The following is a 24,355-nucleotide window of genomic DNA, read 5'->3' as shown; positions in this document are numbered from 1 at the left end:
GACACGCATGTGACATGTGTCTGCCAGGTCTGGTCCGACACGCATGTGACATGTGTCTGCCAGGTCTGACACGCATGTGACATCATGTGTCTGCCAGGTCTGGTCCGACACGCATGTGACATGTGTCTGCCAGGTCTGGTCCGACACACATGTGACATGTGTCTGCCAGGTCTGACATGCATGTGACATGTGTCTGCCAGGTCTGGTCCGACACGCATGTGACATGTGTCTGCCAGGTCTGACATGCATGTGACATGTGTCTGCCAGGTCTGGTCTGACACGCATGTGACATGTGATCTGATGTCACTCCACAGCCTGGAACTGCAAGCGGCTGACCGCCCGTCACATGCAGACCGCTGCAGCAAAGGCCACACTTACTAACACACACATTGGGTGCGTTCGGAAAACCAGGAGCGCACTCACATATTAGTTTGTATTAGTGCTGCCAGAATTGGCCGAAAATGATATTTGAATATTCCTTTTAAAACACCACATGGATTCGGACGAATTTCTAATGATTTCAAATGTCGAATGTATATGATTTTAATATGAAATATGATATGAATATTGCAGCCTAATATGCTGTAAAACTGTCTCTTTCTTTATCTATATGGTCCGGTCCTGTAGTATGGGCCGCGGTCGGCGCTGAGAAATGCGCTCTCTTGAGTCTTGCGAGATCAAATGAAAGATTCATAATTATCTTAGTAGCCTAATCTTTGTATAATGTTTTAGTTTACGCGGCACAGAGTCTCGCCAGAACTCACACAGCCATTTTATTGTTATTTTTTAAATTTGAATCTTAATTTAATAAATCCGATTATTCTTTTATTTTTTTTACATTCGAATATTCATTCGAATATGGAATATTCGTTGGCAGCACTAGTTTGTATTGCACAGTGCGCCATATCCGAACGCACCCCTTGTTCGCTGTAATATGGAAACCTTGTATGTCCATTATTATTATTATTATTATTAAATAATACATGTAAAATACAATTAAACAGTAGCGAAGGAAAAGCTACCATGAGCTTCTAGATCCTAGCTATGTTCACTACTTTCTCTGACACACTCTTGTAGTTTATGTTGAAGAGCAGCCTTTATGTATTAGCCTATATGTATGAAAAAGAAACTACAAAAAAAGTTGTAATATGGAGATACAAGGTTTCTGCCTGACAGCAATTATGTACTGTATATATACACACTACAACTCCCAGCATGCCTTGGTGTACTCACCCCTCCAGTGTTGTGTTGCCTGACATCCAGAGCAGAGGCCAAGCTGCCCAGAGCCTGAGGATCCTCGTATTTTACACTAGACACACACACACACGCACACAAACACACGCACACGCACACACCGTGTTGAGAGACACAGACAGATTGATAGAACGCAGTCGTGTCTAATCACATCAACAAGGACAAGGAGTTTCCAATAGCATGACTTCAGGAGAGATGGCATCTCTTTAACCGCTTGAATCATAGCATCGCTATAGGGCCAGCATTCAGCGGAAATAACCGATTTGCAAGCTCGTATATATCGGCTATTTTTGGCGAATCAATTTGGTCGAGGCAAAAACTAAAAAAGGAGTGGGCCAGTCTACTGTAGAAGATCCCTGGCGGGGTGCTGTCATTGTCAATGAAGTCAATGAAGTCTATAGGGCTATAAGTGACAGTTTTCTGAAATACCTCATGTTTCTGTATCAGTGGTGCTCAGTTTTTTCATGTCAAGGACCCCCAAAAAATGTAATGTAATATGCCTCCACCCCCCCATCTGAAAATATGTTGTTCCAGGGACCCCCTCAGAAGCAAAGATTTGAGTTAAAATGTTAACTCTGTAATAATATATATTCAAAGATTTGAGGCACATTTTCACGATTTTTCAAAAATAGCAGACCTACAAGTTCATAGCGCGGCACCGAGTGCCGCGCTATGAACTTGTAGGTCTGCTATTTTTCAATAGCTCAAGTATAACATAATGCTTAAAACACCAAAATGGGTTAAAAGCCCTATATGTACTCGTGAGCGTGTAAACTGGCAGTTTTAGGGACGCCAGGTTGATTGGTTAAGTCAACATTTTTGGAGCATTATACTGATCGAACCGGATGCACTAACTACCTTGTCTGGTTGCTCCCAGAGCCACCAGCACAGAGCCGGGTCCAATGGCGGCTCGTTGCTGCTATCAGGATGTGGAGCTGACGAGTGACAATTAAAGTCCTGGACTTTGGAAGTCCAGGAACAGTATAGAGACTTTAGTTGTCACTGTGCAATACTTCTAAACGGTTGACATGTTGCACACATGCCTAAAAATTGCTGATATTTGCGCCGCTCTCGTTGAAAACGATGTTTTTCAAACTCCAGCTTGTCACACTCCAGCTCTGCTTTGACTATAGCGCTCGAGCGCTGTTTTCTGCCCCCTCAATGACGCCTGCACTCTCCTACTCCTAGTCTACTCTACGCCACTCTGGTTGCTCCGAAGCTCTGCCGTACTCTGTCCAACTGACTCTTATGGGCTTGGTACACCGTACCATGGGCTTGGTACACCGTATTCAAAGATTCGCGCCACATTTTCACGACTTTTCAAAAAATAGCAGACCTACAAGCTCATAGCGCGCCACTCGGTGGCGCGCCCTCAAAAATATATATTTTGGAGCATTTGTTATACGGTATTATGAGAACTGGACCCAGGGCACGGTGGGTACCAGACAGGGAGGGGGGGGGGGGGGGGTACCAGGTTTAGAGTGGTACCAAGCAGGGTATGCACTCCCCGTTGCAATCAGAACTGCAGCATCACTCCCAATCTTCCGCCTTAGTCTGAAAACCCACCTTTTCAGACGTTTTCCATCATGGCCCATAGCACTTATCCTACCCCCTTAGATAGCACTTTTTAGACTTAGATAGCATTTGAAACAGACTTATAGCATGTCATGTAGACAGCACAATAATTGCATTGTATGTAGTCATAGCACCTCATAGTACATTATGTATAGCATAGTATATTATATATGAATAGTTTATATGTATAGTGTCATTATATAGATATGTTCTAGTTACGTTCTTAGCTTACGCATGTTTCATGATAAATGCATTTTATATATGTGATGTATTCCCATGCTTTTGTTCTTGCCTAATGTAAGTCGCTCTGGATTAAGAGCGTCTGCTAAATGCCTAAATTGTAAATTGTACAGTAACAGTACCAGGCGGAGATAGATGGACACACACACTTACTTCTTGCGCTGGTCGGCCAGGGAGCTGCCTCTGGTGTGGGCGAACATGTCAAAGTCGTCCCGGTTCTGTCCGGGAGCCGACAGGCTGGCCAGGGTGCCGCTCACGCTGTCCGCGCCCACGTCTGGGAGGGCATGGTGGGAGAGAAACGTTCAATACAAGATCAGAGTCATTAACCCATTTTGGGCGGGAACACCTTTTGGTGTTAGCATTATGTTGTGCTTTAGCTGTTGAAAAATAGCAGATCTACAAGCTCATAGCGCGCCACCGAGTGGCGCGCTACGAGCTTGTAGGTCTGCTATTTTTGAAAAATCACGAAAATGTGGCAAATCTTTGAAAATATATTCTTTCACAGTGAACGTTTTGAACTCAAATCTTTGCTTCTGGGGAGGTCCCTGGAACAATATATTTTCAGATGTGGGCCGGTGGCCAAATACAGATAATTCTGGCATTCTTGACATGAACTATTGAGAACCAATATTGAGAAAACATGAGGTTTTTCAGAAAATTTTCATGATTTAGAAGACTTTTTTTTTAAAATTTCGACGTCAGGCTTAAATGGGTTAACAGGTTCCGTCCATCCGACGTGTCCAGCACGTCATAAGCAATCCAAACCGACGGGTTGCAATGACATGTGTACACGTCCTAGCCAGAGCCGGATTTACCTTGCTGAGGGCCCCCGGGCTGGAGCAAATTTGAGGGCCCCCCTTGGGGCGCGCGGCAAAGCCGCGCGTCCCGCGATTTGGCCTCGCGGCACAGCCGCGAGGCCGAAAAAAATTTGGGCTATTTTGTTTTCATTTTGGGGTACCCAGGCCCCTAAAAAGAGAGGCAGGCAGGCAGAAGCTCTCAATGGTTTAACCATAATACAACTAAATACAATAACAATACACACATTTCACTTGAATTGGATTTCACTTTACAATTTTTTAATTCAAAAAAAAAAAAAAAAAAAAAAATGTTTTTTTTTTTTTTTTTTTTTGGGGCCCCCCTAGTCGGGGGCCCCCGGGCTTCAGCCCACCCTAGCCCAACGGTAAGTCCGGCTCTGGTCCTAGCGCATCTTTATTTTTACCCCACAATTTTGCAACCCAGTTTTTTCACCCAGTGCCAATTATCTAATGTAATCCTGGGCGCTACACTTCCTCTGCCAACCTGGGGGGGGGCAGCAGACTGACCTCATGCCTCCTTCTATGCATCAGGAGTCCAAAAAATAGCAGATCTACAAGCTCATAGCACGCCACCGAGTGGCGCGCTACGAGCTTGTAGGTCTGCTATTTTTGAAAAATCGAAGAACGACTGATTACTGGTCTGTAATGTTGGACACTGAAAACTGTCAGGATTTAGAAGACATTTTTTAGAATCAGATCTCAGGTCAAAATGGGTTAATCTCCGTCATCTTAATCAATCTCCGTCAAGTGCCAGGACAAGGATCTCCGTCCCCGGCCCCCAACCTGTTAAGAGTGTTGCTCAGGGACACTTCCCTGCGTATAGATACTGGCCGACCCGAGGCTTGAACCGGCGACCGCCACCGGTTCCCAGAGGGCCTCTCTCTCTCTCTTTCTCTCTCTCTCTACCCACTCAGCCACGGCCGCCACGAGAACTATAAATGAGGTTGTAATGTCTCTCTGAGGCTCGGCCAGGGAGCGAAGCGATAGGGGGGGGGGGGGGTTCCTCGAGGTCAACGAGGGAGCTACCTCTGTGTGTGTGTGTGTGTGTGTGTGTGTGTGTGTGTGTGTGTGTGTGTGTGTGTGTGTGTGTGTGTGTCGTGGTCGTTAACTGTGAGTTATGAAACTGGGCTTTGTTCCAATTAGTAGCCAGATTATGACTCCTCTTTATCCTCTGTTGCCCTTACACGTCTGCAGAGACCAGGCTGAGTTACTGCCCTCTCTCTGTGTGTGTGTGTGCGTGTGTGTGTGAGTGTGTGTGTGTGTGTGTGTGTGTGTGTCCTACAGTCCATCAACCACCGTATATGTGTCTGTGTATTAGGGCATTCACTTCTACTCAAGTTTACTAGTTGACTATAGTTTACTAGTCGACTAGTTGTTTAACTACCTATTATGTAAAAATATATATATATATATATATATTTGTACATTTAAAAACTGTGTACATTGGTGACTATAACTATAATATACCTGATCTTGAGGCCTACAAAATCGGGTCAACTACTCAACTAGTACCAACAAGGTCGACTAGTGGATTTACTAGTATTGCTTAATGCCCTACTGTGTGTATACATTTACAGAATATGAAATGTTGTATCTCTCTCTCTCCACGCTGAAGTTACAGTCTTTTGTTTCTATCCTTGAGGGAGACTATACAGCTGAACGGGTAGAGAGCCCATGCAGCGACTGAGCCAAGCAGAAGGTCCCGCAGGTTCCATTCTCGGCCCCTCAGCAATGTGTCGAGGTGTCCCTGAGCAAGACTCACTCATCTCTTCGTTTGCACTTGACCTAGCCTTTACCATCATGCAGTGATTGCAGTCTTATGCACATGTTAAAATGTAATTTAGAAAGCATGTTATTTAGACAAGAGTTTCAATGTACAGATTATACGTGTTTATATTATATTCATATTTAGACTGATGTTATATGGGTCCTTGGTTTACCTGTGGTCCTACTAGGGTTACTGAGGCATTGCACTGTCTCTAGGCATTCTTTTTTGTTTAAATGTTTTTTTTGTGGCTTTCGCCTTTATTTTTTTATGGAGGGACAGACAGTTCACAGTAGGCTGACAGGAAATGGGGAGAGAGATGGGGGGAAGACATGCAGTAAAGGCCGTCGGGATCGGGAGTCGAACCCGCGGCACACTGCCAGACTACCAGCCAAGGTGCCATGGCCCAGGCCGTCTCTCGGCATTCTATGTATGTGCTTGCCTTGCTTACTGTAAGTCACTCTGGATAAAGAGCGTCTGCTAAATAAATATATTTGTTACTTGACCGCCTCACGGCCGCCTCACTTTAGATTAGAAGCAGTGTTGTTTTCGTCGACTACCTTTTTTCACTGATGGAAACTAAATTAAAACTAAGCCATGAGGACTAAAACCAAGACTAAATATACTGACAATTTCATCAACAAATAAAAACTGGACTAAAATGTTAGGAAGGGACTAGTGGACAAGAGATCCAGTATAAGTACATTTTCACTTGGTTGCATGCTGAAAATAGCAGATCTACAAGCTTGAATCGAAATCGTGGGACACCCAAAGATTCACAGCCCTAATGTGCATACTCTCTATACTGTAGGATCTAATTCAAGATGATCAGGTCATCATTCTTCTTACCCAGTCCGGCCAGGGTGTTGGACAGCGAGGAGGCGTTGGGGGATCCTCCTACGGCTGGGTTGAGCCGGGCCGGGGAGGCCGTGGCGCCCCCCGCCACCACCGGGGCGGCGCCGGTGGCGGCGCTGTGGTGGTGCGGGGGGCTGGCGCCGGTGGTCCGTCGGGTCACCACGGCGGGGGACCCCGGGCCCAGGTCTATCAGGTTGTCCTCCGTGGCCTCGCTCAGCATCTGGTATACCCGGGAGGAAGGAATGGTGCAGTGTTGATTTCGTCGACTAAAACTGAGATGGAAAATGTTCGTCGACTATACCTTTCTTCGCCGAGGAAAACTACATGGAAACTAAATAAATCCCTAAAACTTCTTTGCCTTTTTTTTTTTTTTTTACTATTTTGCAAAACATTTTTGAATAGTTAAAATGGCCAGTCTACAAGCTCACAACGTGTCAATGTAGATTGGCTAGTTGAACTATTCAAAAATGTCTTTCAAAATAGTAAAAAAAAGGCAAAGAAGTTTAGGGATAAGGGGTTTAGCGGTGACGAAAATGGAGCCCTAAATGTATTGACAATTTCGTCAACAGATAAAAACTAGACTAAAATGTTAGGAAGGGACTAGTGGACAAGAGATCCAGTATAAGTACATAATTTTACACTTGGTTGCATGCTGAAAATAGCAGATCTACAAGGTCACAACGCGTCGCAGCGCCATCTGTAAAACCAGCCATTACGCGCCATCAAGGCCCGCCAAAATACATTTTAGTCAACTAAATCAACTGTAGATTTAGTCGACCAAAATCACTTGATGAATGAGTACATGGCAACAGCACAGCTAATGGTCTGGGGCCACCAAAGCCTTTTTTAGAGGAAATACTCGGGTCCTTTAGAAAGTTTAGAGTACTTATCACCCTCCCAAGTCATCTGCTCTTAACCGCTTAAACCCTATGCATACTTAATTTACCGGGGGTCGCGGCCCCGGGCGACGGGGGTCAATTAAGCAATATTGCACGAGAGGGTGTGGTTTAACGTGACTATTGCCACGACAGTGATGCGGTCAGGAACGAGACGTAGTCGAGTTCCGCAAGCATCACCGAAGTGGCAATAATCACGTTAAACCACACCCTCGAGTGTAATATTGCACTTATACAACAGTTACCCTTACCGGGAACGAAGAGGATTAAGTAAGTAAGTACCCTTAAAACTAAGAAAATCGCTGAAAAAACACATTACTTTAATGACTAATTTACTGTAGTCACTACGACCACAAATGTCCCAATAAACTAGCTAGCCTATAGCCACCGAGTTTGCAAGCGCTCTGGGAGAACAGAGCAGCTGAATTATTTGTTTTGATTAGGTGTGGAGTGGTGCTCGTTTGAACCACGGCTAGAAGGCTGTTTCAACCAATCAGATTGCTTCCTCGAAACGACCTGTTGTATAATGCTTGTTCCCCTACTCTCTCAAAAAAGCATCCATGTACAAGCTCACAGTGAGCATTTATGCAGATCATTTCTCAACCAGAATAGGGTTTGCTATGCTAGGGGTTCATGTGGTTAAACGTGATGAAAATGATAGGACATGTTCACCCTTCACACTGGGGGAGGGGGGACTGGGGGAGGGGGGGGATGTCGAAATCTATTGCGATTCTATACACAGTCCCGAGCAGACTAGAGAGAAGAAAGCGATTGGCTAGTTTGTGGGTCAGTGCTATTAGGGGCCGGAGGAGGAGGGCCAATGGACGCACTTGGAGGCCAAACACATTGGGATCACAACCTCTGAGGTTGAACAGGGACAGCGTTTTACAGAGTTCAACATGAGAGTCAGACACTTGGTGACTGGAAGGGACGACGACAGGTGGGAGAGACAAAGCCAGAGGCCAGTGGTGTGCACAGATAGACACTAGGGGGTGCTAGAGCACCCCCTGCCCTTTTTGCCAATGTGCCCTTTTGGAAAAAAAGAAAAAAAATGTTTTATTTTTATTTTTTAAAGGGCACATAGAGTATGTGGATAATGGTGACATTGATCAATTCTTGAAAAAAAAAAAAACTTCTAATATATTATTTAGGCCCCAAAATCTATAAATCTCACACTATTAATAAGGCAAAACCGGGGCCGGTTCCACACGCTGCACAACAAGGTGCCCTTTTTTTTCACTTGAGCACCTAGCTGCCCCCTCTAAATGTCTGTGTGCACGCCACTGACCAGAGGAGAGGAGCCGGTTGCAGCACTTCTAGTGTCACTGGATGGGCTGGTCTGTAATGTTGGACACGAGCCAAATGTTGCGACACGATGTGTCAACATCTATCCGGTGTCACTCGCGTTTGTTCGGTTCCCTGACTCCCCCCCCCCCCCCCCGCCCCCAGGGCAGGGTCTTTGCACAGAACGGACGGACGGACACTGACTGTCTGTCTGTCTGTTAGATAGATAGATAGTTTATTTGTCTCGGTCATGGTTTATCCAACATTATTACATACAGAAAAGAGGGGTTGACATGATACAATTGACCGAAAAGGGATAAGGGCTAAAGCCGAAGCTTATTATGCCCACCTTTTTGAGATTTCAGTAATCTCGTAGAAGGAAACAAAGACTGAATATAAAGAAATCAGATTTTGCAACATTGCTGCATTTCTAATAAAAAAGGATTTATAGACAAAATCATGTGGAGGAAAAAAAAAAAACTATTTTTTTTGTTCAATTGACAGAAAAAGCACTACTTCTACCACTTATGATAGTGATAATAATAATTGTAACAATTGTCTGTCTGTCTTGTCATACTTGCCTCCAACAGCTGGGCCGCCACACAAAACAGACAAAGAGCACGGGGGTAGATATTGAGCCAAAACAAACAAAGAAAGAAAGAAGGAAGGAAATGAAGCTGCATGCAAGTCGATCGATTGGACACACAGTGACATTGGCCCCGGGGTTTACTGGCGGACACGATCGTGTTGAACTGAAGCTATGGTCACATGGAATAACCGGTTGAACGGGAACCCCTTTTTGGTGTTTTAACCCATTCAGGCCTGACGTCAAAATAAATGTATTTTTTTTTCTAAATCATGACAATTTTCTGAAAGATTTGAGGCACATTTTAACGATTTTTCAAAAATAGCAGACCTACAAGTTTGTACATCTGCTATTTTTCAATAGCTAAAGCATAACATAATGCTAACACCAAAAGGGGTTCCCGCCAAAAATGGGTTAAGCCTTTATGTTACACTTTAGCTATTGAAAAATAGCAGATCTACAAGCTCGTAGCGCGCCACGAGTGACATCATCATTAGGCAGATATTTTTGTAAACAAGATTCTTTTACAAAAATGTTTAGATTTTCATTATCGTGAGAACGATGGCTTCCATTTTCGCATTGCAACTTTTCAGGACTAGAAAGCCTGCAGTTTCTATTAGCTTGTATTCCCCATCGATGATGTCACTGGAGGACGGGTTTCTGAACTGCCCACAGCCCTCCTATGAGACACAGACGGAGTAGAAAATAATTGCGCCGTTTTTTCATGATTATTAGTGAGGACCTATTATATGAAGATAGGTTGAAAAGTGGTGAAGTGGTCCTTTAAGCCTTTATGTTACACTTTAGCTATTGGAAAATAGCAGATCTACAAGCTCGTAGCGCGCCACGAGTGACAACATCATTAGGCAGATTTTTTTAAAACAAGATTTTTTTTTACAAAAATGTTTAGATTTTCATTATCGTGAGAACGATGGCTTGCATTTTCGCAATGCAACTTTTCAGGACTAGAAAGCCTGCAGTTTCTATTAGCTTGTATTCCCCATCGATGATGTCACTGGAGGACGGGTTTCTGAACTGCCCACAGCCCTCCTATGAGACACAGACGGAGTAGAAAATAATTGCGCCGTTTTTTCATGATTATTAGTGAGGACCTATTATATGAAGATAGGTTGAAAAGTGGTGAAGTGGTCCTTTAACCCATTTAGGCCTGACCTCAAAATAAATACAAAATCTTCTAAATCCTCCAGTTTTCTGAAATAAATATTTTCACGATTTTTCAAAAATAGCAGACCTACGGTGGCGCGCTATGAGCTTGTAGATCTGCTATTTTTCAATAGCTAAATTATAACATACAGTTGGAGGCCATCGATATTGTCCTTTTCTTTTTGCTGAGGTTTGCGTGATCTGCGCAAAAGGACAGTTAACCCATTTTGGGTGGGAACCCCTTTTGGTGTTTTAAACATTGTTATAATTAAGCTATTGAAAAATAGCAGATCTACAAGCTCATAGCGCGCCACCGAGTGGCGCGCTACGAGCTTGTAGGTCTGCTATTTTTGAAAAATCGTGAAAATATTTATTTCAGAAAACTGGAGGATTTAGAAGGATTTTAAAAAAATTTGAGGTCAGGCCTAAATGGGTCAAATGATAAGGGACAATATCAGTGGCACCCAACTGTAATGTTTAAAACACCAAAAGGGGTTCCCGCCCAAAATGGGTTAAGTCCCAAACAGGATCACAAGGCCGCCCGGAGTGTGTTCCTCATTATGTCGGACACCACATTCTCCAAGCAATTTTTGTGCCGGGTGTCATTATTTATTCATCCGCTAATTTACAGTTAACCCATTTAAATCTTGACAGTTTGTGCTCAATATTTCATGTCAAGGACCCCAAACATGATATGTAATTGGCCGCCGACCCCCCATCTGAAAATATGTTGTTCCAGGGACCCCTCAGAAGCAAAAAAAGGAGTTAAAAACGATGAAAGAATATACATTCAAAGATTTGAGCCACATTTTCGAGATTTTTCAAAAATACAAGCTCGTAGCGCGCGAGCTTCAATAGCTAAATTATAACATAATGTTTAAAACACCAAAAGGGGTTCCCGCCCAAAATGGGTTAAGCAGTTGGAATTAACATATTACCAGTGTCAGCAGATTCTCCGTTAAACGGTTAAAAGAGTAACGCAAATGGGAGCAATAATGCTAGTGGTGAAAGTGACCCTCGAGGGCAACGCAAATACAGAGCAAATACAGAGCAAATACAGAGCAAATACAGAGCAAATACAGAGTGCATGTGAATACGCTGATAAGAAGAAGAAATAAAACAAGGCAGCAGCTTAACGGTTTCTTGAGATGTTTGGAAGAATGCTTTGTTTGAACCGTGTGTACTCACCCCGTTGTTTGTCACGGCTCTTCCAGACCTGTAGCGCTCGTATCTGTGGGGGAGAGAGAGAGAGAGAGAGAGAGACAATAGGAAGCAGTGGCCTTGCAGTGTTTTAAACATGCCTGAGTTCAGACCTGACACCTATAACTGCTTTCATCGAACTCAGTGGTTCCCAAAAGTGGGGTCTCCAGGGACCCCCAGGGGGTCCTTGAGGGAGTTCCAGGGGGTCCCGCAGCTAAATGATAGTTTGGAAACAAATGGACCCTTATGGGTCTGTAACTCTGAGAGTGTACAAATGGACCCTTATGGGTCTGTAACTCTGAGAGTGTACAAATGGACCCTTATGGGTCTGTAACTCTGAGAGTGTACAAATGGAACCAAATGGACCCTTATGGGTCTGTAACCCTGAGAGTGTACGAATGGAACCAAATGGACCCTTATGGGTCTGTAACTCTGGGAGTGTACAAATGGAACCAAATGGACCCTTATGGGTCTGTAACTCTGAGAGTGTACAAATGGAACCAAATGGACCCTTATGGGTCTGTAACTCTGAGAGTGTACAAATGGAACCAAATGGTCCATTTAAATGGCCTCTAAAATAATTGTCTCACAAATGAACAGCCTATAGACCAGATCTTTAAGAAACAGGTGCTTAACCCATTCTGACCTGAGATCAGTTTCTAAAAATGTCTCCTACATCCTGACAGTTTTCTGAAAAAGCTATGTTTCTATGTCAGTCGTTCTTCGATTTTTCAAAAATAGCAGACCTACAAGCTCATAGCGCGCCACTCAGTGGCGCGCTATGAGCTTGTAGATCTGCTATTTTTCAATAGCTAAAGCATAACATGATGCTAACACCAAAAGGCGTTCCTCCCGCCCAAAATGGGTTAATGTACGGTCTATGCTGCAACCCAATTTGCCCTTCGGGGACACTACATAAACTTGAACCTTGAACCTTGATTTGGTTCCATTTATACACTATCAGAGTTAAATTAACTTTGATTTTCACGATATACATTGGGGTCCCATACAAAGACATTCAGGTCAAACCGGGAGGGCCCATGAAATTAAAATGGTTGAAAATCACTGCTAGAGCCGTAACAATCATCCCTCAACGGGGTCCTTGGCATATATCTTCTAATGGCGGGTCCGCAGGCTAATGATGAGTCTTAATTTGGGGGTCCTTGACGTGAAAAAGTTTGGGAACCACTGTTTTTCAACCCTTTTCATGTCAAACGTCCCATTATTTATTCTTTTTTTTTTTTTTTTTTTTTAAGATATTTTTTTTGCGGCTTACGCCTTTTATTGGTTTTTGAAGGGACAGACAGTAGGCTGACAGGAAACGGGAGAGAGATGGGGGAAGACATGCAGTAAAGGCCGTGTCGGGCTCGGGAGTCGAACCCGCGGCACACTGCGACTGGATTACCAGTCGGGTGCCCAGACGGTTACGCCACCGCCTGGGCCCATTATTTATTCTGCATGTGTGTAAGCCACGGACCACCACTTGATGACATTTAGCCTCTCAGACCTAAAACTAATGTTTTAACAATAATTGAATCGAATAATTGAATCATTTCAGACAAAGGGACCACCTGGAACCCTCTCATGGACCACTGGTGGTCCCTGGACCACTGGTTGAGAACCACGTGACTGATCTAACTAAACATCAGAGCAGGAGAGGAGAGAGGCTTTTCTTTAAGGCCCAAACCACACCAGCTGCAACTCCTTGCAACAACTCGCAACTCCTCGCAAACAAAACAAACTGTCACGTTATCAGTCTGTTGCACACTTTTATTATGTAGTGATGTCCTAGTGTTTGCTGTTTTCTCTTGTTACTGTTTCCTGTCTTGTCTCACCTCCCTGTGATTACTAGTTTTCTCCTCCTGTGTCCTGTTAGTCTCCCAGCCTATCCCTGTGTTGATTGTTAGGTCTGTTCACCTGTGTATTGTTATCCTGTGTCTACTTAAACCCTCAGTTCCTTGTGTCCCCTGCCAGATCTTAAATGTTGTTATGGTGTTCTGTAAGTAGTGTTTCCAGTCCTATGTGTATTCTATGTTATCCTGAGTTTTGGGTTAATAAATCCCTCTGCATTTGACCTCCTGCCTTTGACCAGTCTGTTCTGCATTTGGTTCCTACATCTCCTGAGTCCCACCGTGACAGTAAGATCTGGCCAAAAGATGGACCCAGCAGAACAGAAACAGTTTCAGCTAAAGGTGGATGAATTTGAGAATGCAGTTTCTTCCCTCATCACCTCGGCTCCCAATCAGCGTGCTGACATTGAAAGAAGGATTTCGACCCAGCAGCTATGGTTCCGGGAGCGGCCGTGGGTGAGCCACTTTGTGCCTCATCTCAACATTGTCTGTGAGAGGTTAAAAGGGTTTCGTCATTCCACCCCTGTTACCCCTGCTTCCCAGTCTGCTCCTCCTGTCCGACTCGGGGTCATGATCCTGCAGCCTGCCTGCCCCAAGTCTTCCCCACTGAAGACGGAATCAGTGAGCCTGCTGCACTATTTTAGTAGCAAGGTTAAGATTCCTACCTATACAGAGCAGCTGCTAGACACCACGCCTGATGCCCAGTTGGGTTGCCGCAAGAGGCCTGGTCGTCGCCGTTCCCGGCGCCACCAGCGTCCCTCACCGCCCAGGGCTCCAGAACCTGCTCTGCTCGGCGCTTCAGAACCTTCTCTGCTCGGCGCTTCAGAACCTGCTCTGCTTGGCGCTTCAGAACCTGCTCTGCTCGGCGCTCCAGAACCTGCTCTGCTTGGCGCTTCAGAACCTGCTCTGCTCGGCGCTCCAGAACCTGCTCTGCTCGGCGCTCCAGAACCTGCTCTGCTCGGCGCTCCAGAACCTGCTCTGCTCGGCGCTTCAGAACCTTCTCTGCTCGGCGCTTCAGAACCTGCTCTGCTCGGCGCTTCAGAACCTGCTCTGCTCGGCACTTCAGAACCCGCTCTGCTCGGCGCTCCTAAACCGACGCTACTCAGCTCTCCAGAGCCCACGTTTTCCAATGTCCAGGAGCCCCCTCTGTCGCCCAGCGACACAGAGGCTCCACCCAGTATCACAGAGGCAGTACTTCAGCTCGGTGCCACAGAGACTGTGCTGCAGCCCAGTGGCACTACAGACCATCAACCCGCCATCTCTGCTGATGACCCACCTGAGATCATCGCCGTTCAACCTAAGCCCTCTTCAGCAGTCTGTATTAATGACTTTCAGCCCTCACCTAATCCTATATGTACTCCTGTTCTTAGTCATGTTCCGAGCCCTGCCCCTAGCCCCCCTGTTCTGAAGGTCACAAACTCCCATGTTCCTCAATGTATCAGTCCTCCTGTTTCTCAGGTACCTAGCTCTCACTTTCCCCAGTTTGCTAGTCCTCCCAGACCCCCCGCCCCACCTAATTGTTTGTCTGCCTGCGTGAGTGCCAGTCTGTCTGCCAGCCTTTTTGTTTGTCAGTCTACTCCCCGGTCCTCCAGTATTCTTTCTGACCTATCTACCTACTTGTCTCTATGTAATGTCGCCTGTTTGTCTGCCTGCCTACCCATCTGTTTGTTCACTTGTCTGTACCTCGGTCTTTCTCACCTTTTCTCAACCTGGTTGTCTGTATGTCTGTCGGCCTGTCTGACTGTGTGTCTGCCTGCATGTTTGTCTGTGTGTCTCCCTATCAGTTAATCTGTTTGTTTTGGGGACCCCTGTGTTTAACTTTTTGTCTTGCCCTAGTATGCCCATGCCCTAGTATGTCTTGCCCTTGTCTTGCCCTAAGTATTTCCAGTGTTTTGTCCCAACTTGTTTTGAGCTTGTAGATCTGTTTTTTTTGCTTTTGTCCTACCAGTATTTTCTGTAGTCCCTGAACCCTCCTTCCGACTCCCCTCCACCCACCCTACTAAGTATTCTGTGATTTTTGTTTTTGTTTTGTTGTTGGAATGTCTGGGATCCATTCCTTGGGGGGAGGTACTGTCACGTTATCAGTCTGTTGCACACTTTTATTATGTAGTGATGTCCTAGTGTTTGCTGTTTTCTCTTGTTACTGTTTCCTGTCTTGTCTCACCTCCCTGTGATTACTAGTTTTCTCCTCCTGTGTCCTGTTAGTCTCCCAGCCTATCCCTGTGTTGATTGTTAGGTCTGTTCACCTGTGTATTGTTATCCTGTGTCTACTTAAACCCTCAGTTCCTTGTGTCCCCTGCCAGATCTTAAATGTTGTTATGGTGTTCTGTAAGTAGTGTTTCCAGTCCTATGTGTATTCTATGTTATCCTGAGTTTTGGGTTAATAAATCCCTCTGCATTTGACCTCCTGCCTTTGACCAGTCTGTTCTGCATTTGGGTCCTACATCTCCTGAGTCCCACCGTGACACAAACCACACCAATGCAACTCCTTGCAACATGCCATTGGGAATAACTAGACCTGTACGTGCCCGTCGCAGTCGGCCACCGGGCTACTTGGGAACGATGCAACTTGGGAACCTAATGATGTACGTTGTCATAGCACATGTACTTGGCAATCAATTCGGGCCTGATTGGTTGAGCCTCAATTGGCTGAGGCAGAGGCTGGAAATTGCACAGGTGAAAGGAGTTGGCCTCATTAGGCCCACTGGCAGAGCCTGACCAGAGCCTTTTGTGGTGGTTCTGAATCACGGTGGGTCCGACCGACTCGATACCTGGCACTGCACTCCCTGTGGGGGTGTGGAACGCGTGTGTCGAATGTGAAGTCGGTGGGTCAAACGGTTCTCGAGTTACGTGCATTACAACTGTACACACACACACGCACACACACACACACACACACACAGAGACGTGGCGCATTTATAGTAGGATGGTTGCAAGTAGTTGCATGGCGACCCTCTGGTGTGGTTAGGGCTTCACAGTTCCAGGCTAGCCTTATTGTTTCTGTCAGGCACAAACCTCCTATTCTCCATGTCTTCACTTTTTGTATTTTTTTAAACGTCCTACTACTCGATCACACTACAGCGGCGTCACACAAAAGCAGATCTGCGAGCTCGAAATGTGGCGCAAAGCGACGCGCTTTGAGCTTGTAGATCTGCTACTTTTGACATGTTGAAAAGCTAAGGGTAGCTATACGCAGCGCCCCGCAAACAAATCGGGAGATTTATAACTCTGAAAGAGTAAAGGGTTGAACATTAATGTGCAGAAAGAAAGCGATCGGGGCGATGCAGGGGTAAAAGTACCTGTGTCCACCAACACGATGCGTTCTGTCTTGGCCGAGTGTCTGTATGAAGTCTACGAAAACAATTCACTGTGTTCAGGGGAAGGAAGCCGGGCGGGGAGTATATGTGTCGCTAAGCTACGGTTTCCTATGGGCTGGGGGGGGGGGTGTTCTATGGGAGGAGTAGGACGGAGGGTGCAATGCGTCCATCCTCCCGTTGGGGGTTCCTCACTGGCAGGTGAGGTGAGCCAGTAAAGCACGAGAGCCGTGACTGACAACACAGAAATGTTGGGAATCTGAATCAAAATCAACTTTGTCATATCAACTGTTTTTTTAACAGGATTAAATTAGTCGTGGAGCCCGCCAGAACCGTAGCCTATACGTTTTCCAGGGTTTGTATTCTTTAATCCATGTTTTGATCGGATGGAATCGTTAGCTGCCTCTCGTTAGCATTTGACTGTCCCCAGTCAAAGTGGGGACAGTGGCCGCGGCCATTTTGAAGATGCGCGTGCATCCACTTGCACTCTTTTGTGCTGCTTTCAATGGCCTGCATCTCCAAATCGGCGCAATGAATGTCGTTTCTGGTGAAAACAACGTTTTTTCCAACGGCCGACAGCAGGCGCTGTGATACTCGCGGTCGGGTTTTTTCCACCACCGACCGAGAGAACAACAACCGGTCAAGACACCACACACACAGCATTTGGTCATTGTAACAGCCGGTTACGGATATTTGGCTCTTCAAAATAAGGGTTGCGCGCGACAAAACATTGGCAATGCGCGAGAGATAGATCAATTAAACCTGGCGGTTAAGCTCCGTCATTTCTGTTGTTTTCCGGAAAAGGGACGAAGGAAGGAAACTGAGGGGAAGGCAGGGAGAGCAGGGATAAAAAAAATCTAACATTAAAGGAGCATTCAGTGATTTGGGTGATTTGGAAAACCACCCAGTCCGCCCCGGTAACAAAATGTGCACATGCACGCTCTACAGTGGGGGGAAGTGCAACAGGCCAACAGCATGTGCACCAAGGCCCGCCCCCACTCGATCATGATTGGAGGAAGGCCCCTCTCATCCTGATTGGATGAAGGCTTTGCCACCCGCCACCAAAACTGAAACTAGGGTTTTTTGACCCCAGGGGCTCACTGGGGACAGGGAGGAACTCCTTATATAGTCAGCACACTCTATAGTAGGGAGGATTATCCAGAAAAAAAGAAAAAATAAGTGATATTTGAATTAAGTCAAATCACTGAATATACCTTTAAATTAGCAAAAAACATAAAAAACAGCAAGATATCTACATATGACCAGCAGATACAGTATGTACATGAGGTTAAGCATAAGGTGGGAACGTGGCAACAGGTCCACATGGTGACAGAGGTGTCTGCGTGCATTAGGACTGAAAGTGCAAAAGAATCTCCACTGCAACTATCATGGATGCAGATATAGGGTGCGTGCTCTTCTCTCTCGTGGTTGTTCTTTCCACAGAGCCAGTGAACGTCGGACATCATCTTTGTAGTCTCATCATTGTTGACCACCTGTGGTGTCTTCAGCGTACTCGATAATGGTGATGCCGACATTTTGGAGCTGTGTGCGACTGTGCAGTCACGTACTGTACACAGGGGCTCCTGTGCTGAAAAGCCCCGGGCTGTTAGTCCACGAACAACACGCGTGCGTCGTACATATACTTGTCCTTCAAGCTTCTCGGCATCCATGTGCGAGAGGGCGGTGTGAAGAGGAGCCGTGGCGATCGCATCCTCTGTGGGTCTTGTCTTGTCGACATGCAAAGTGCCACGGATCCAGCGAGTCAGGTTGCGTGGATGCAGAGGTGTAGTCTCTCACCGCCCGGCCTCTCGAAGAGCATTCGCTGACGGTGACTCCCTAGTCATTCAGACATGTATGTCAACCTTGGATTTATTGGGGATGGATGGGGGGCCACAATCACTGATGTGGACATTTTGTAGGTTGAAAATGTCTTCAAAAACAAACCCCGCCGCAGCTGGTCTGCTCTGGGCTGCACGCCCGGTGGACGTTTCACTCGTTGTGGAGGTTGTGTGCACATCGCCGGTCTGAGATGGTTAACCCATTTTGGACTGAGGTCGATTAAAAAAAAAAAGGCTTCTAAATCCTAACATTTTTCTGAAAAACCTACGTTTCTGTGTCAGTGGTGCTCAACCTTTTTCACGTCAAGGACCGCCAGAATTATCTGTATGTGGCCGTGCGTGGACCCCCATCTGAAAATATGTAGTTCCAGGGATCTCCCCCCCCCCAGAAGCAAAGATTTGAGTTAAAAAACGTTCGCTCTGAAAGAATATATATTCAAAGATTTGCGCCCACATTTTCACGACGTTTCAAAAACAGCAGACCTACAAGCTCGTGGCGCGCTACGAGCTTGTAGATCTGCTGTTTTTCAACAGCTAAAGCATAACGTAATGCTCTAAAACAAAGTGGTTCCCGTCCAAAATGGGTTAAAGGTCTGGCCTCCCAGGGGTGCGGTGCTTAATCCGTTAGCCTGCCTGATGCACAGCAGGTGTGTTAGTGCTCTTCTCGGGTTGGTGCAACCGACGCCATGCAACGGGGCGGGTGTAAGCCGGTCTCACAACCGTCCGTAATAGTTGTTCCGGTGGTCGGGAGGGAGGGAGGCGTGTTCTCTGTACTTCTGGTTTTTCTGTGCTTTGCAGTCCATCAGTATAGGAACCGCCTGCCATGTGTGGGGGAGGGTTATAATTCACATAACGAATACATTATGAGGGAGGGGGGGGTAGTAAAATATGTGGCTACTCTATTTATTCATTCTTTTTTTTCTTTTACCCATTTAGGCCTGACGTCGAAATTTTAAAAACAACACTGGACGCGTTTTTCGGAAAACCCTGATGGAGAAACGCCGCAAAAAAATCCGAAAAACGCGCACTAGGGACCTTTAGTATCATCAGACAGTGTGGAGAGGTATACAGGTTCCTCCTCCTTACCTCTCGTATCTCAGGAAGATGTTGTTGAGGTCATCGTTGACGTGCAGCAGCTCCTCCGTCACCTCCTCGTTGGACACGCGGGAAATGAGCTCCACCACCCGCTGCTGCATCGCCCTGCACGTCCTGTTAAGCTCCTACACCCACACACACACACACGCACACGCACGCACACGTCACACACACACACACCGTGAGTTCAACTACTCACTCCTGCACGTCGTTGTTCAGCTCCTACAAAAGATGAGAGAAAGGTTTGCGCTCTTATACTTTTTACCTCACTGATTTACTTCTTTAGGGGTTTTTTTTGCCAGTTACTTCCTCCCCCACATACATGTTGTGTGTTGTTGTCACTGCTGGTGTATCCACCGGGAGGATGTGCCCAGGTGCCGCACACGCCACGTGCACACACATACTCACAAAATCAATTCTTCATTAAAATGTCTATTTATTTTCAGCACTTTCAACCTGGCACTTTCAATAACTACAGTACATTGGATCTTTGTTTTTTCCTGAAAACAGTTTTTAGACATAAGGTTTCAACATGACAGTGACGACACAACAGCCTGTCGGAATTTGTCCGAATTGTATTGAGAGGATGGCCCCTTGAGATGCATGCATCTCGTTTTAGAGGGGGGTCCTATACAACTACAACAAGTAAGACGCGCGGACGTGGAAAGCGAGCGCAGCTCGTGAATTGCAATAACAACAATTAGAATAAATTACATACTTTTTTAAGGTTTAGGTTAAGGTTTTTTTTTTAAGTTAAGATTTTGTAAGGTTTTTTTTAAGTTTTTTCTTTAAGTTTTTTCTTTAAGTTTTTTCTTTAAGTTTTTTCTTTAAGTTTTGTTTTTAAGTATTTTTTTTTAAGTTAAGTTTTTTTGTGTGTGGGTGTGTGTTTTGTGTGTGATACAGCTGCGCCCTCTGGTGGCGGGCTGGTGGTGTTACAGCGTGACACGCACGTGCACACACACACACACACACACACACACACACACACACACACACACACACACACACACACACACACACACACACACACACACACACACACACACACACACACACACACACACACACACATAGTTTTGGCCAGCTTCTATAGTTAGTGCTCACTGCATTCGCAACTACCACAGCAGTGCATGTCCTATATTCAGAGACTAGTGACGAGATGAGCTGAAAGGCTGAGGGTGAAGCCAATATGGCCGGCCGGGGTCAGGTCCAGCTCCTCCTCCTCCATCACCCCGGGGTGGGCGGAGGGCTGAAACGGAAGCGCTGGAGGAGAGAGGGCGAGGAAGAGGAGGAGGAACACCTCCATCCTGGGCCATGCAGAGCCTCTCCGGGAAACACGCCCTGCGACCCGCCGAGAAGGGCTGCATGAACTGAAGGCGTCCCTCTTGGCGAAACCGGCCCTTTCCTCGTCCAAAAAGTGACGGGGGGACGGAGCCTGAGCAGAGGGATCCCCCTTCCGGGATGAAGTATAGCCCTGGAAGGGGACATCTCGGCTGGTGACGTCGTGAGGACATTTTTGACACTGACGAAGGCCTGCGCGCCGAAACGCGTTTGTCTGTCTGGTATGTCTGCTGCTGCGGAGCACTTTGATCATTAAACAAAGACTCTTACTCGACTGGATGTGCGGATTTTATTCATTTTCTATATGTTCATTTTGAATCTGCACCCAGCACACGCCTGAAACTATATGAAACTGTCTGAGTAGAGCGGGCCTTTTCCCTTGAAGTCGTGAGGACATGGACATGCGGGAGCGATGTTGGCCAGCCCGTGGATCTCGTGGTCGGACGGTGGCGTCGGTTGCAGTGTTGTTTTTGGCAGAGGATTTCCATTTTAGTTTTAGTCCTATGTAGTCTCTTTGAATAGTTTTCACTTAGTTTTAGTCACATTTTAGTCACCTGGAATGTTTTAGTGTTAGTCTAGTTTTAGTCGACTAAATGTCATAAGATTTCAGTCGACTAAATCTACGGTTAATTTAGTCGACTAAAATGTATTTTAGTGGGCCTTGCCCTTGATGCCGTCGTAATGTTTTTTCACTTGCTGAAAATAGCTGATCTACAAGCTCACAACGCGTCGCTGCATGCTATTTTCAGCATGCAACCAAGTGTAAAATGACTTATACTGGATCTCTTGTCCACTAGTCCCTTCCTAACATTTTAGTCTAGTTTTTATTTGTCGACGAAATTGTCAGTATATTTAGTCTCAGTTTTAGTCATCGTAGCTTATAGTTTTCATTTAGTTTCCATTCGTTTTTGTCAGTGAAAAAAAGGTAGTCGACGAACATTTTTCGTCTTGGGTTTTAGTCGACGAAAACAACACTGCGTGGAACACAGGGTCGCTGTATTCAAACCTGTCCCCGTAGACGATGGGCTGAAACCACATTGGGAAACGGCGTATTGCACCGCCTGGGCAGAATCAAATAACCTGACTCCGCCAGATGGGGCAGCAGAGAGTACACTGGGTTCCCCCCTCCTGCTCCCATCTGGGAACTCTCAGGCAGACTTGATGCCCGGCCACAAAACGGCCTGGCCAATCAGCAGCAGCTAGAGGCGGGATAGCTGCTGCTGATTGAGAGCAGGTGCAGGAGAACCAGCAGGAAAACGACAAGCTCCCAGCAACGCCACTGAACTGGGAGACTGGGAAAAGATGACCTTCCAAAAGAGACATTTTGTTTTTTTTGTGCTTCACCAAAGCCGTCAGCTTCTTGCGTCCCCAATACTGATGAGGAAACAGTGCTTTCGACCCTCCTCCACCTCAACACACGCACTGTACATTACATTACAGTACAGTAAGAGCCTTTGTTTGTGGCTTCTCAGACTGCAGGGGCATTGCTTGCTTGCGACATGGGTGGCTTAAGGTTACATAAATGTAAACCTCAAGAAGGGTACATCAATCAATCATGAGAAAATAATCGATAGTTAAAAATGTAAAAAAAACTAATCGAATAATAATCTGTTCCTATTTTGGGCATTATACTGTAGGGTGAAAGGTTTCAATACCAAAACAAAAATAATCAATAGTGAAATTAGTCGATCTAGAAGCGCACAACGAGTCACATTGCGACGCTTTGTGAGCATGTAGGTCCATTTATTTCACTGGTGTTTGCACGACACAGTGTTGTGACGGAGTATGGAATAACGCTCAACAGGTTGATCGATGTGTTACAAAAATACAAAATAAAACATGAAAAAAAAACACAATTCTCGGTTATTTGGAAAAGTAATCGATAGAATAATCTAAAAAAAAAAAGAAAATAAATAGAAATTAGCTGCTCAAAACAACACTGCAAGATGCTCACTGGCTGAGCTGCAGTGGTGGAAGAAGCTTACTGTACTCTTTACTCAAGTAAAAGTAGCAAAACCACAATATTATAAATAATTATGAATAAAAAGTACCAGTAAAAAGGCCTGGCATTGAAACTTGTACAAGAGTACAAAGTACAAAAGTAATGGAGCAAAAATACAACCATTGCCAAATTGTGCAGGTGTGGGTGATCTCTGTGATTACTGGAGACCTTACTCCCCCTAGTGGACATATGGACAACCAACACCTTCTAGCTGAAGTAAAGTATTTAGAGGACTTGTAGAACAAACTTTTTCATGTCAAGGACCCCCAAATTGACAATAATTAGCCCACGGTCCCCCCATTTGAAGAGATAATTGCCGGGACCCCCCCATAAGAGAAGATTTGTAACGGCTCTAGCAGTGATTCTCAACCATTTTAATTTCAAGGACCCCCAGTTTGACATGCATTAGTCTATGGACGGACCCCCCCATTTAATGGCATTTCTATCTCTGAGACCCCCGATTTATAATTATTGTAAAAATCAATGTTAATTTAACTCTGAGAGTGTACAAAATGGAACCAAACGGACCCTAGGTTACAGACCCATAAGGGTCCATTTGGTTCCATTCGTACACTCTCAGAGTTACAGACCCATAAGGGTCCATTTGGTTCCATTTGTACACTCTCAGGGTTACAGACCCATAAGGTTCCATTTGGTTCCATTTGTACACTCAGAGTTACAGACCCATAAGGTTCCATTTGTACACTCTCAGAGTTACAGACCCATAAGGTTCCATTTGGTTCCATTTGTACACTCTCAGAGTTACAGACCCATAAGGGTCCATTTGGTTCCATTCGTACACTCTCAGAGTTACAGACCTGTAAGGGTCCATTTGGTTCCATTTGTACACTCTCAGAGTTACAGACCCATAAGGTTCCATTTGGTTCCATTTGTACACTCTCAGAGTTACAGACCCATAAGGGTCCATTTGGTTCCATTCGTACACTCTCAGAGTTACAGACCTGTAAGGGTCCATTTGGTTCCATTTGTACACTCTCAGAGTTACAGACCCATAAGAAAACGACAAGCTCCCAGCAACGCCACTGAACTGGGAGACTGGAAAAAGATGACCTTCCAAAAGAGACATTTTGTTTTTTTTGTGCTTCACCAAAGCCGTCAGCTTCTTGCGTCCCCAATACTGATGAGGAAACAGTGCTTTCGACCCTCCTCCACCTCAACACACGCACTGTACATTACAGTACAGTACAGTAAGAGCCTTTGTTTGTGGCTTCTCAGACTGCAGGGGCATTGCTTGCTTGCGACATGGGTGGCTTAAGGTTA

The 24,355-nt window shown here is 45.6% G+C and overlaps 1 protein-coding gene across 1 annotated transcript in view; it reads right to left on the bottom strand.

Moving 5' to 3' along the window:
• tom1l2a (target of myb1 like 2 membrane trafficking protein a) overlaps positions 1-24,355 on the bottom strand; it is an 87,163-nt gene that overhangs the window by 11,583 nt on the left and 51,225 nt on the right. The window contains 5 exon segments of the mRNA XM_079521358.1: positions 1,234-1,309; positions 3,223-3,343; positions 6,499-6,724; positions 11,623-11,665; positions 19,723-19,856. Coding sequence (XP_079377484.1) covers positions 1,234-1,309; positions 3,223-3,343; positions 6,499-6,724; positions 11,623-11,665; positions 19,723-19,856 — 600 coding nt within the window.

The sequence above is a fragment of the Electrona antarctica genome (assembly GCF_951216825.1).
Source record: "Electrona antarctica genome assembly, chromosome: 14".
Lineage (NCBI taxonomy): Eukaryota > Metazoa > Chordata > Actinopteri > Myctophiformes > Myctophidae > Electrona > Electrona antarctica.
The sequence above is the reverse complement of the archived record's forward strand: the minus strand, read 5'-3'. Positions and strand labels throughout refer to the sequence as shown.